Source organism: Ammospiza caudacuta, chromosome 1 (assembly GCF_027887145.1).
Source record: "Ammospiza caudacuta isolate bAmmCau1 chromosome 1, bAmmCau1.pri, whole genome shotgun sequence".
Taxonomy (NCBI): domain Eukaryota; kingdom Metazoa; phylum Chordata; class Aves; order Passeriformes; family Passerellidae; genus Ammospiza; species Ammospiza caudacuta.
In genome coordinates, this window is record NC_080593.1 from 114,988,788 (window position 1) to 115,003,868 (window position 15,081).

The 15,081-nt window shown below is 35.3% G+C and overlaps 1 protein-coding gene across 2 annotated transcripts in view; it reads right to left on the reverse strand.

The window, feature by feature from the left end:
- RB1CC1 (RB1 inducible coiled-coil 1) overlaps window positions 1-15,081 on the reverse strand; it is a 65,812-nt gene that overhangs the window by 36,892 nt on the left and 13,839 nt on the right. For both annotated transcript variants that reach the window (XM_058801385.1, XM_058801374.1), the window contains exons 3-6: window positions 13,802-13,929; window positions 11,310-11,436; window positions 10,882-11,052; window positions 578-780 (exon numbers count right to left, since the gene is read on the reverse strand). In XM_058801385.1, coding sequence (XP_058657368.1) covers window positions 578-780; window positions 10,882-11,052; window positions 11,310-11,436; window positions 13,802-13,872 — 572 coding nt within the window. In that variant the 5' untranslated portion in view covers window positions 13,873-13,929. The remainder of the gene's footprint in view (window positions 1-577; window positions 781-10,881; window positions 11,053-11,309; window positions 11,437-13,801; window positions 13,930-15,081) is intronic.

A 15,081-nucleotide genomic window follows, 5' to 3' on the forward strand; every position in this document is an offset into this window, starting at 1 on the left:
TACCACAATACTACAGTGGATACAAATATATAAAAGATTTTCTTTGAAGTAACACCTGGAGTTTGCAGGACACAAGTACAGACACACACACAAACAACAGATATGTATCTACATACATGACCCCCATCCCTTTCAAAAGTGTACAAATCCACTCAAAGTTTATGCTATGACTTCATACTTTCAACACAGATTGTAAGTCTAAATATCAGTTCAAGCTGTTAAAAACCAATTAATTCAAAAGTGTAAATAGTTATTTAAAGATGCTGATGTCTAAATTTGTTATCCAGCTTTTTGTTGTGGACATTTGGAATGACTCCAGCTCTTAAGCAGCTGTTCATTAACGAGCTTATCTTCCACATAATTCAATACAGGTTTCTTTGTGCTGACAAATACAGGGGAAAATGTCAGTTAAAAAAAGTCACTAGCATAGAACAAAAAGAATGTTCTCCATGACACATAATCAAAGAAAGACATTTTTGATTAATCAGAATAAGCACCAGACATAAAACACTTGAACAAACTAAGTTTAAAATTGAGTAAATTTGGAAACTGAGAATGAATTTAACAGCAAACCTACTGTGTAAGTTTCAATTTGATATCATCTATGGACTGCAAATAGCTTGAATACACATTTTCAAACTTGCAAAGCAGCTTTTGGTAAGAGTTTGTACAATCCTCCAAATTAGCCATTATAGCAGCCCAGCCTTGATGCTGTAGATGTTCATCATGTACAAGACCTTCACAAAAGGAGCAAAGCTTCTTGGCAACCTCATACATTTCCTGAAAAAACAATCAATAAAATACTAATCAGGCTGTTGTTGTAGCTTTATTTAAGATATTAACATAAAAGCATGAAATTCAGACAGCTAGGAAGTTGTACACCTTAAAACTTCATAAAAATAACACTTTTTAAAGAATTAAGAATAAAGGAAGTTAATTAGATGACAAAAAAGTATGTACTATTTACTGAGAACTCTTCAAAACAGAAAGATGAAAACTGTAGCTCCAAAACCACCTTACAAAATGAATCAAATGCTGATAATATGAAATATTCAGGGTACACACACATGAATAATAACCCTCATACTAATAATATGGTACAAAAAACTGGCAATCAAGGTCCAATGAGGCTCATTTTTGATGAGCCAAGCAGAAGCTCCGAACAAGACAATAAAAAGCATAATCAGCCAGCAAAAAGCACAGGTGGATCAGGTGCAAGAACAGATGCATGAGGAAACAGAAGGGCAAATAATTTAAGTCTTTCATTGATTAATAAACCAAATGCAACATGATAAGAAGCAGTACAGTGTTCACAAAGCTCTAAAACATATCCTGAAACTTGGCATCTGCAAACCAATGTGGAAGTAAAGTTTTCTGTTAAAGCACTGGGTGACAGAGAGGCATTTTGCTGCCATAATAGAGTGAGAATTTACTGCCCCACTTGGCAAAATTAAAACAGAGGTCTACATATGGCAATTACCAGATCTTAATAAAAGTGTACTAACAGCAATGCCCATTATAATCAATTCCGAAGTTTCAACTAGTAGGAAGAGAAACTACTTTAAATTTGGCAATTTAAGAAAAAGGCTATTCCCCTCAAAGAGCCTATCAAGACATCAAAAAGTAATAAAAAGGTATAGAATAAATCCTTCAGCTCAGAACATTACCAGTTGCAGACTCTTTGGAAAATACTTTCCTGCACACACCTGTACTTTAGGTTTTAGTATCTATCTAACCTACAAGAAAAAGGTCTTTTCACTTTTTGCAGGTTGAGCATGCTGTTAAATCAGGACTGAACACAACTCCCCTGTGCCATCATACATGTGAGAAAACCATGCATGGAAAAACAAGTTATACAAAACACAGTGAGAAAGCAGTGTTAAAAACCTAACACATCCGTGTATTTCAGAATGCATTTGCTGCTGAACACATGGTTAGCAGCACATATGCACACTCAAAAAAATTTAGGGACCAACACCATTTACATTCTGAAATAAACCACAAAACTGCATGGCATTTTAAACAAACATTCTACAATCATACTGAAAGTTATGATCATCCTCCCTGTTTCAGAAGTCCAAGCCGTGTTTCAAGCAACATGACAAAATTCTACTGTCCTTCAAATCACTGATACCTGAGCTATCAGCAGATGAATGATGAATATTCAAAAAAGCCATATATGCAACTCCAAGAAAATCCTAGGTTGTCAATACAAATTCCTATCACTTTGTAGTAAAGGTGGCATTTCTCTTCTTGTTTTCTGAATTTTGGCAGCTTCCTGTGCATGTGAGAATGATGATTTCCAGTTTGAAAAGAATGGTTATTTTAATTGCTCCAGGAACTCTTGCTTCCTAAGTCAAAAATCAACCAATAACACAACTGGGATGGTATCCAGACAATGCTGAAATCTGCAAGTCATTTTCTCCAACTATCCCATGTTTGGTTGTAAAATTTAAATGTACATAAGCTGACTAATGTAATATTGACTTGAACATTTGAACATTTTTTTACTGTCTTAAATTGACTTTGTATACAAGTACAAAGGCAAATTGCAAAGCATATAAAAAAAAGCTGAATTACTGCTTCCTCAGTTATCATGTTAAGAACCAAAAGAACAGGCTGTTTTACCCTAAGATATACAAAAATTTATACCAATAATATGAAGCTGAAAAGGTAACTGAATGCCTCTGCTGAATTCTAATGTACATCCTGAATATGTACACAAACATTTTACTTTCAACTCACAAAAATTATTCTCTCTCAAAGTCAACCTTCTGTCAAATGAGGAGCCATACCTCTCCAAACCACTATGAGCCACAGTCCCAGAAGTGAGAGAATATACAAAAACACACATTAGTTTTAAACAGTTTAAATCAATATAAGCCACCTACAAAATCAAAGCTAATCATGAAGTCTTTTTATGCAGTTCCTCCAAATGAGTATCAAGCAAAGTAAAGACTGGGCTCAGCTGCTCCTTTAAATGCCCTGTGTAGTCGTTTTTGCCAGTTCTATTTTCCTTTGGACAAGCTCACTTAGCACAGCACAGCTCATGTGTTTAACACGTTAAAGTATGCATCAGGCTTCATATGACCCCACTTTCCCCCTTGGGACATATTCTTAACTAGTGGGTAATGTTTGATTTTTCAGCTAGATCAATTTATTGTGTTCACAACAGAAGTCAAAAGTTACAAGTCAGAGCTGCTCTATGAAGCTTTATTATATGTCATTTTTGATAGTCGTTTCAGAACCTAAGTGTTGCAAATTTAATATTTTCATTTTAACAAGCTTGTTTCCCCAGCAAAACACTTTCAAACACAAAACGGAAGTTACAAGTAGAAAAAAAATCCTCACAATTGAGACCACTTGGTACACAACTGAAAACCAGCACTGACACTTTGTATCTAAAAGTCTACCCGGTGGCAATTTAAAAGTTAACCCAAACAGGAGCTCCTATCCCAGCAGTCCGGTTCCTAGAAAAGCAAGGGTGAACAGTATTTCCCAGAGTAGCAAATTAATACTTGTTAATTTTTCAGAAACCTTGTAACAGGAGGACTTCTACTAAGTGTCAGAATCTCTCAAAGAAACAGATACAAGCCCAAAGGAACTATAATATAAAAATACTCCAAGGCCATCTAAGCATGCAACCAGGTATTCGTTGTCAGATGAGCTGCAGCTTCTTAATGTATACACAGGAGAAGTGGAAATCCTCTTATGAAAGCCATCATTAATATTGCTCATAAATCATCTCAATCATAAGCATTGAGACATACTAAGTCTCTCACAGGCAAAAGATTTTTTTTTTTGCTAACTCTGAGATCAAAATTCATTGGAAAAGTTTATTTCAAGTAAAATGTATTCAAAGTTATCCATATGCTAATAGACTGCAAATCAGACTGTACAAATGAACAGACATGTTTCAGGGCACACATGCAAGGTATTACAACAGCACCCCATATTATCATCCCCTCAAAGTTGTTTTTACATGTGCCAAAGAAATTCTGTCTAGGTGGTAGGAGGCAAACAGGAGAATTATGTCAGCATGGCATGCAATTAGAGTCCACAGAAACACAGCAGTGCCTTCAGTGCTTTTGATGTTGGTTTCTCAAGCTATATCATGAAATAAGCTCATTACATTAAATAGTAAAGAATATTACTCTGAATTCAGGAGGGTCCAAACAGATGGCTCTAATGAAGGTCAAACCACATGGAGTAACTATTTGTGCACATGCCAGAACTGTTTCAGACTTTGACTATACTAAGCAGATACTAGTGCATACAAGAAGAACACTATGTTAAACGAATATTTCATTTGTTTTGTTTTAGTCATCCTGCTTTCAAAATGTGAAAGCACACAGCAAGAAAACACAGCAGAGAAGTTGTTTTGCATCATTTGGAGTATCTATGCAATTTAGCTATTTTCTTTGAAGCTATGAAATTAAAAGCTACACAAATGTACCTTTCTTATCTTGCCATCACTTCTGAAATAAACCTTCAGGTGATGTGGCTTGTTCTTCCTACATGCTGTCTACTTCCATAGACAACATTTTTGTGAGACATCTCAAGCTACTTTAAAAGGCACTAGACCAATTTATTTTATATAACTGTATAGCTCTATACAAGAAAGAATTAAGCAGCTCTCTGCTAAATGAAGTCTAAAAACTGAATTATATCAAGCACAGAAATAAAGGCCTGCAATCCAACATATGTTTTAATGCTTCTCAGTAAGGTTGCCAGCTCCAGCACAGAAAAGGAAGCCTGCCTAACAACAGGCTTGCTTTTGTCATTGACTATTCACAGACACACTCAAGTCTTACTGGCAGACACCCAATGCTTCACAGAGCACAAAAGTTAACTTCAGTTGCCTTGTAGGGCTACAATCATCCTACAGAGGTACAGCAGCATGTCTAGAACAGCAATTGCCTCACTGCACCACTGGAATGAGAACCTAAAAGAGAACTACTAGCAGAACATGAATACCAAGACCCAGACTAATCCCTACGTGCTGTTATTTGAAGAGGAAATAATGACATCTTCATTACCAAATTATTCAAGAAATCCACAGGGCCACCAGAATGCATTTAATCTTCGGCTAGGTGTTGTAACAGAGAGTGTAGCTGAACTATTTCCTTTGAGAATCACAAATTAAATGTAGGTGATTCTTCTGATGAAGAATCTTCTTATAATGAATTCTTTTTCCTAGGTTTCAACCAAAAATCAGTAGAATCAACAAAGTATGTTTTATTTAAAGCAGAAATTAACTGGTGAAGTGTTTAGTATTTCAAGACTGTCTCTGCATCCTGCTGTCATAATTCTGCTCATCTGAATGAGCAAAATCGGACAACAGTCTGTTTTGTCTAAAGTGGTATTTGGACTTACCTCTAAAGAACAAAAGTTCTCAGGAAATGCAGGGTTCTTTCCATTTTCTAAAACCCTGTAGTAGAAGGAAATAAGTCAAAGTCCTCTATTGCCATGTGTCTGAATCCTGTAAAAGGGACTCCTTACAGGTTTCAATCAACCTCAGACCAATAGAAATGATCCTTGAAAGTAAAATTCCACAGACTTACTGCAAGAGCAGATAAATGCTTTCACAACAAGGAATTGTTACCTTGTTTACCAAAATTAGTAACCATTATCTCTAATACACACACAGCTGTAACATGAAACTACTAAATTAAGGTACACTTCAACATTTAAGTTGTAAAAAAACCCTGTAATTGGAGCAGTTAACTTCACTGTGAGGGAGACTGATATTTCATGGTAACTTCTTTCCATAGACAGCTGTTTATTCCATTCTCCTTTAATATTGGTTATTTTTGATGACTGTGTCCTTTGGACATTTGTCCACACAGTTCATAACTTATTTCCTACTCAGAAAGTACTTATTTCACCAGCATAGCACAGTAGAAGTAATTTTCTAAGTGACAGATTAATTCCTTTCTTCACTAATGCTTTCACTAGTTCTCTCTGATATTATAAGCAGATTTGGAGAAGTCAAGTGACAGAACTTCCCATCAAAAAACAGAGAAATTATATAAACCACCACATCAGGGAGTCAAACCATGGTATAAGGTAAGTGTTGGCTTCCACTAGCTTGATTCCAAGTCACTCAACTTTTTTCAATTTTTTAAAAGCTTGATCTAAAATTTTGGTTACAAAGGTAAAAAAAATTCTATAGTAGCATTTAGAAAGATCTGCCTTGGAGTAAATCTTTCATTATACCTTGGGATAAACTAAAGCCCATTTTACCACACCCTGCTCAATTACTTTAAAAGATTGAGACTGATCTGAGTTACAGAGAAATCTGGGCTTCTTAGGAGGAGCCAGAAGTGTCCCTGACTATTAGACAAATATTTTAGCCAAAATTAACTTGGCCACACAACTATTTCAAACACTACACACCATGAAGAACATTAATATTTTAAAATAATTATTTCCAGAGAGTCTCAAAGCAACTTTCTAGAAGAAAAGAGCACTTCTCTAAATAGTAGATCCACAATTTTCAGGAAGCATGACTATACTTCTTGGCTTAAATATCTGAAGTGTTTGAAACTAAACTGAGAATGATCTATGACTATGTACTATGACTACAGTCGCGGTTTTACACAACCAAATGAAATGACCACACAGTTTCTCATCCTCATTTCCACTTCTCAAAGAAGAACTGGCAGGAATTGACAGTTTGATTATGACAGCAGCAGCATCCCATGAAGTGTGAAAGATACCCACTCCCAAAAAGTTCAATATCCCTCCCAGAAAAATAAACTTCAGTTGGATCACTTGGAAAAAAAAATCCTTTCCTAAAGGCTATGCTACCAGAAATTATTTTAAGTAGTGGTGTTAAAAGACCGTGAGATTGACACAACACAACCTATTGCACAATATTCTGTGTAGAGAACAGCTTGTTTTCTCAGCTGGTGTGCATGTAACTTTTTGCAAACACTGTGTGCACCTCACTGTCCACATACTGCAGCTCACTGCAAGAACTGCTCAACTGCAAGAAAGGTGGGAGACCAGGCTAGCTGCAAAAAAGGCAACCTGGAGCCCTTCAGGCAGAGACATCTCAAATGTAAGTTTTTAGCCCAGGAGAAACCAGAATGCCAAGACATAAAATGAAAACAGGCTTAGAGAGTTGACTTTACTGAGATTTTTAAAAAACCATATGAACAAAGACATCATATTGCAAATGTAAAAATCTGTGACTAGAATTTCAGTTTAAATAGTAAAGGAATTAGTTAAGGGAACAGATGTAGCTTCTTTAAAGCTACCTAATCGTTATGCTTTGAATTCTACATAACGAATCATAGGTGGTGAACAGGAACTTAAGAAAATCCATAATAAATGTTAAAATCATGAAAACAAAGAAACAGAAAATGGATGTCTGACACACACAGTACCATGGAAAACCAAATGCAAGATACATTCTGCACAGGAATAATTTTTGTTTAGGAGTTATGAAACAAAAAAAAAGATTGTAACTTTTTTGATGCAGCTTTTTTTAATTTTTATGTAACTCAAAGAAATTAGTGTTAATTGTTGGGGGGGGGGGTAGAATGGCTGGTTTTACATATACTTATATCCTACAAATATATATATGCAACAGGCCATAAGAATGCCAAGACTTCCACTATGAACTAAAATATGACTTCCATACCTGAGTAATAACAACAGATTACAGAAAAAAAAGGCAGAAAGCAAAAAAATAACTTAATTCAATAACAGACAGAAAAATAACAGACATAGAAAAAATGATGGAGAGGCCACAATGCATGGATTCATAAAAATACTTGTTAAAGGAGACCCTAGAACTACTTTTACTGAGAGGAAAAAAAATTAGAGGCCATATATCACTCTATGTTTTCAACTTCCTATCAAGTCTGATTTTAAAGATCATATCCTATAGTCTCTGGGCAGAGCAGATACCAGATTAAATAGAAACAAATATTCTTCCTTTCTTTTAATATTTATACATCACTGCTTCTTGTTGTTGACAAAAACAGGTAAGACTTTTTCATAAGCAATAATTTAGAATGTAACCTTTATTTCCCTACTACATTATCATATAATAGCACATGTATTAGTAGTAAATATTATTTAGTCAAATTTAATTAATTAAAATGCTCTAATTACAACAGGCAAAAACCTCTCCATCATCAAGTACTGCCATTCTGTTTTTCTGGTAAAGCAGGTTACCATTTCTCTAGAATTAATAAAAAGACAAAGCTTGGATTATTTTGTAGGAACTCTCCCATACAGTACTCTCAGTGTGACTTTGGGTGCATCAATCACACAACCACAGAGGTTCAGAGCCTTTTTAGCTCTCCCCAGATCTTAATCAATTTTGAGAAGGATTAATATCCCATGTTCCTTCTTCCTCCCAGGCAAGAGGCTTATGGTGAACCTTGGAGAAGATTAATGATCTAACCACATTCCCAGTCCTCCCTCAGTTTCTTCTGAATTACTGTTCAATATTCTTCAAGCAGGCATCATGAAAAACTACTTTAGTACAACACTGCAATACTTCTTTACACAGGTTTCACACCTTGGTACATCTAAAAATCACAACAGACTATTTACTAATCTTCTATTACACATGATGGATTTATCAGTCCCCTGATATTCCAGAGAAGTACTCAATTCATTTTCACAGCCTAACACAGAGCCTGTGGCTTTAGAACATTTAAAATCTTGGATAAAATAAAATGTCAATGTAAAGGTGAGTCAGATTTAAGAATATTACTACCTATTTAATCTTTACATAAATTTCCAAGTTTTTCATAAGAAAACAAATACCATCACTATAACCATTTTATAAGGAGGGAAGAACTCTCAAAAGTGGGGAACAAATAATAACCTTCCTGAAAATAAATCTGCAAGCTAAAAATAACACCTGAATTCTACCTGGACCCTTGTTTAAAGACAATTCCTGCCCCCGCTTCCTCCAGTCCTGCAATACTACTAATAGGTGACACTGAGTATGGAAAGATTAATTTTCTCCTTGCAAATCAACTCATGATCACTCTTGTATAGTTTCCAGTCTGTAGCTAAATATTAATAGTATTATAGACCTGCACCCAGAATGTAGAAACAACTATAAATATGTTTAGATCTTTAGAAAGATCTTCTAAGTAACATATTTAAAAGGCATAAACACTGAAATGAACTTGCATGCACTGTGTATTAATACAGTCTTCAGACTCAAAGGGGGAATATTAGGCAGCATCAACAATTCTTTTCAAGTCTAAATAGGAGTATTTTTTATAAAACCTTGGAATATAAAAAAAGCTTACTCCAGAGGGACTAAATATGTTCCATTGTTGTATAGTAATTTTACCAAACTGAAAGCCAAATTAAGAATCTAAGAGCAAAAAACAGGGTACAGAACAGAGAAACCAGATAAAACAACAGTGAGAAACATGAAACTGAGTATCATCACCCTTCACTTCCATTATCCTCAACAAAACACAAAGACTGTAGCAATTACTACAGCCCCACCTTCACATCAAATCAATGTGAAGTATTTAGAAGCTATCAGTCTTCCTTACTTTTATAACCTCCTCTTAATACTTCACAAAGAATGGTTTTAAAGCACTTTCAGTTTCAGCTGGTAAAACCAGAGCACAACTGAAAACCTCCTACTCCTTAGCTGAACTCACATTGGTATCTACTCTTGCCTATGACAGTCATATGACTCACAGACACCTAATAACTCAAGGTCCTACTTACAAAGTCAGCTCTAACTGTCAAGAGGTGGGGGAGAGAGAAAGAGAGTCTATGGGACTCAATCCTTGCCTTAAATCAGACAGTATGTCAAGGTCACATTATTTCACTTTATTCAGGAGAACCCTCCCCCTCCTGACAGGCCAGGATGCCAAAATCCCTGTTCTCTATACAACAGTTAACAAGCTTCTCTAAATTCTGCTTTGTAGTATTAAATCCCAGCCACTTCAAGTGCTACATGTTCTTCTTAGCTGCATTAGAGTTGTCACTAAAACTAAGAAACTTTTTACCAAGACAAAAAAGATATCACTATTCATTTTGTGTGAGGCACTCCACATAACCATTCTCCTGCTGCCACTAACTGGAATAATCTTTAGAGATATGAAAAATGCTTAATAAATTTAAACGTAAAATTTGTAAAGAAAAGGAGATCAGTTTTTAATACAGAAACAATCTGTAAAAATAAAACATAACTACTGAAGGCATTGTGTCAGTGTCTTGAACATGCAGCTGGTTTTTACTGCATGCACATGAGTATTTAACTGAACATGTTGCAGTGAGCCACTTTTCCCTATCAAAACAACACAGAAATAATCCAATTGCACTTCTGACCAACTTGCAAGTAAATATATGCAATATGCAAGTAAGAGGCAGTACTCAATAATAAGCAACCTGAACTGTGGGAAAAAGCTTTGTTTTATTAATTCCTCACCAGTTTAGACATAAAATATGAGCATAAAACAGAAGAGTGGCAACATGCTTTTAAAAATAGTAGTGTTAATTTTCTACTTGAGTTAACATCGCCTCCAAAGTTACTTTTCTCATTTCAGGCTGAGGCAGACTAAAAGTTGTTGGAAAATAAGGCAGTGCATTAAGGCATGGTCCAAGCAATCTGATCATTTTTGTTTTGTAAATACTTTTGCAAACGTACACATTCAAAAGGTGCCTCACACTACAGTTCTGAAAGAAGCTCTGAACATGCTGAAGAAGCAAGCACATCTCTCAAAACTTACCTTGAAACTCTGAGACAAAGGCTCTGAAGAGCACATCACCGCTAATACAGCATTTTTACTGCCTTTTGAAGAAACTATTTCATGTTTTACATCAAGCTTTCCCTCTGACATATTTTCCTTTGGTGTGCAAATCCAGTAACAATCTACTTACCACAGCAAGCTGTGTTCGTGATGCTACTGTATGAAACACTGCAGGCATCATAAGAGATTCTTCTACTTTCAATTCCATCTCATTCTCTGCTGAAAATGTGGTTTTGGGGATAGCTGGTGGACGTTCACACAAGATCATTTCTTTGTTGAATAAAAAAATTGGGTTGGTGTCCTACACTCAAAAAGGAAACAAAACCAAACACTGAGTAAAGGTAACTTGCTGTTTAATTATCAATTATTTCCTCATGTGAGTAATGTGTCTTGAGAACAAGTTAAAATCTACACTTAGAAGCTGAATACATAAACACCTGTTTCTCAAATGAAAGAAATCCAGCAAACTATGGAAGAAAAATTAAGGCATGGTCCTTATTTATTCTTTTTCTTCCCCTATAAATGAAAGTTTAGGCTAAGAATGCAGCATGAACTTACTGTTCCAGCACTGTAACTACACACTCTTCTGTCTGGTGCCATACACTCTCCTCCACTGACAACCAGTACTTGGTGCTGAATGGCAATCTTATACTTTGTTTGAATTGCATATTTCAGATCAGCCACACTGAAAAAAAAATGGGAAGAGAAGTTGACGCTATCAGATTACTCATGTCTAATTTTACGTATTTCTGTAAGAGACACAGGTGACTTATCTGTGTCTAAGCAGAACATTTTTAAAAGAAGTATTTTTATTCTGCACAATTACATATTTCTAAATTTTATAAGTGCTATGATGTGTTGCATTCTGGATATCCAATCAATACGCTATCAGCTAAAAGAAAACAGCCTCTGCATTGCTGATATATCACCAGCAATATTTTTTCCCAGATCTGCTGGCATGCTGAAATTCTGGATTAAGTCACACCAAGCATTTAGGATAGCAACTGTAAAAGTCATATTGTGTTCCTTGAATTTATACTGTACAACCAAACAGCTGACTTGCTAAGGCCCTAGAAGTCAAGACTATCAACACTTCATTATTCACAGCACAATTACAATTAATAAACTGACTGATTTACTGTACATAAAGCACTTAACAATAACAGGAAATTCAACAATCAATATGTATATAACAAATTAACATAAATATCACAGATTTTAACAGAGAAACAGTGTAGCAATAGACCATTTCTGGTCTTCCTTCACCAGCCTTACACATTTAAATCTAGCTGACAACATCTTAACATTACTGCATATTTTAGACAGTTCTAGACTGTCATTAAGACACTTGTAAACAGCAAAGTAAACAAGATTTCACTAATCTGATACAGTCACTGACCCCAGCTAACATAACACACTGTGGTAGCATCTGTGCAAAGGTATAAAAAAGCTTCAGAATACGAAGTGAATAATATAAGCATCAACAGTTTTTATGTAACTAGTAGGAAGAATAACAGTGTTACTGTTACTTGAAAAAGATCATAAAGATCTGTTATTTAAAACAACCATGATTCAGCATGACTTCACAAATGCATTACAAACCTCTCATGAGTGCAAGCTTGTACTTGCTAGCTGTGTTACAGCAGCCATTCACCTAGCACTTCCCCGGGCTTTAGGAAGATAACTTGGCCAGTCCATGTACAAGGAGACAGGCGAAGAACCCAATAAAGTCAGTCTTACTAGAAAATGCAATTTTATATATGCAGATATACAGAATAAGCAGTTATACTGTTCAACTGAAGAGTCTGATTTTGCATGGTCCAGTTGTTGGAAAGCTTTCTCAAAGAACAATTCAACTGAGCAAAAAGTGGGCCCATAGCAAACTATTAAGAGTCTGGCATGGCAGCTTAGATGCTGCACCTCACTTATCATGATTTAAAAATGTAATGTCTAACTGTATCAGACAGCTTACAGGGGGGTGGGCACACCTGTAAATGACCTAGCAGAAACAGAATGGCTGAAACACTATTTCATGCTCAGTAATAGCCTGACTGTCAGCTGGCTTTAGAGAAGAGCACACAGAAACAGTCTGGACAGTCTTTTTTCAGTCATGAAAATTACAAACAGGAATCCAAGAGAAAGGAAACAATGAATTATTAAAAAAAAAAATCCATGGTAGAAAACTTTCTTACCCTATTACTTGCAACACATCCATAACCAACAAACTATGAAGACAGCAGGTGAGCTTGCTACCCCCAAGGTCTTGCACATGAGAACAATGAAAAAGGATACAATACAAACCTCTCTAAAAAAGTATCTATACATTTACAAGATGCTTTTAGCATGCAGTGAAAAAAAAAATAGAAACAGTAAATTTGTTGGGACTTAACCATGATCCTCTAATACTGATCATGCTCCAGGCAGATGGGCATTCAGAAGTTCACGGTTTACATATAAAACCATGTAAAATAGTCTGGAGCCTTACAACTTGGCACAAAACCAACTTTTACCCATCTAGCCATGAGACAAAAACCATCCTGCCAATTCTTTAGCACCTAGAAACATTCCAGAGCACACATTTTCTTCAGGATGAATGTACTGACAAGAGAAAGGACAACCTCCAGAACTCCCTCTATGATGTCAGACAGTAAAAAAGAAGCCTTTACTAGAGAAATTCCACATAAAAATATTATTCAAAAAAAAAGGGAACAAATCATCAAAAGTCATTCAGACAGTTTTTTCAAAAATCACCAAACACACCACACTCAGTGAGGAGCAGGTCAGCCTCTGCCACTATCCCAGAAAGTAACTTCTCTACTCTTTCACACACAATCACCTGGCAAGGCAATGAAAATGCTAATCATAAAAAAAAAAAAAAAAATTAAGGAAAAAACACACCAAAATTCACTCAAATACCAGAAAATCTAGAAGAAAACTACAATGACATATTAAAAAAAACCCTAATCTTCATCTTTCAAATACTTACTATATAAAAGTATACACACTTCTTAATTTAAAACAAGCAATACACAATTAATTTACTCTCTTACTTTTGTACAGCAAGTTCAGTATCAAATGTAAGGGTAGTTCCAGTGTTGACCAAAAATACATATAGCTTCATGATGATTTCTTTAGGTCTCTGAAGTTTTTAACTTCCACTGCTAAAATCATTTAGAAACTGAAACAAAAATGTCAAGTGTTAGTTTCACAGGAGTTATGAAAAAGACAGACATATGTTTTCAAAAACACTCTTTCAGATATATAGTGTGTGAATACATCAGTGCTCACATGCCACAGCTCCTTATTCATTACCAAAGACAGAGGCAGAAACACAGGCAAGGTAACATATACACATACATATGCATACACAGACAGTTAGGAGAATACATGAGAATATACACTGAGAAGAATAAAAGAAACTAAATTAGAAAAATACAAGAAAATATGACTTCCAAATGCAGAAGCCATCATCCCAGATCATCACCTGGCTTTTCTCAATTATGAAATACCTTTTAAAACCCCAGATAGCAATTTCCAGACATCTTTTTTTAGATTTTACAAACAGCAACACAATCTAGTAACTCCTCAACTTACAGCTACTAAGTCTATCTGCTAACTGCTATCCCTATCCATACTTTTTTCCTCAGAAATTGAAGCATTGGCAAAAAAAAGGAAAGAAAAAGAAAAAAGGCAAAATCCCTTTTTGTATTTCTCTACAATAAGTAACAGCTTTAAAAATCTTTTCTTCTATTATCAGCATTAGCTAAAACTGTAGCTTCTTTCTTTGTTACTGATAGCAAACATGAAGTATTCAAGCAAGAAGGTCAAGACATATTTTCAGTCCTGTGCCCTACAAGAACTTGGATGAGTAACTCTATGCATGTGTTTTTCCAGTGTATGTGACAGATGAAAAACTTTAACCTGCCTCATAAAGCACTGAACTTTAATTTGAGATTCTATTACTAAAGTACTTCACTCTCCTGAGCCTTTTTCTCTTCTCCTTAGGAGCTAGGAAGCTTATGAGTAATTTCCACCACACTACCAAAGCTGCTGCTGCAGAAATACAAGCACTGCAGCCACTAATGACCTGAGATTTTTATGTGGAAGGCATTACAGAAAGTTAAGCTGTAAATTTTAGCCACTAAGCAATATTTTTATATAATTCTAAAAATTACTTTTTGGATTAAATCACTACACAGGTAATATAAGTCATCCCTTTTTCCTTAAAATATTAATAGGACACACAGCTAACCATGCAGCTAATCATATTACTTGAAAATTACTCTAAATGTGCATTTATCTCTTTGTCTAGACAAAGAAAAATTGACAA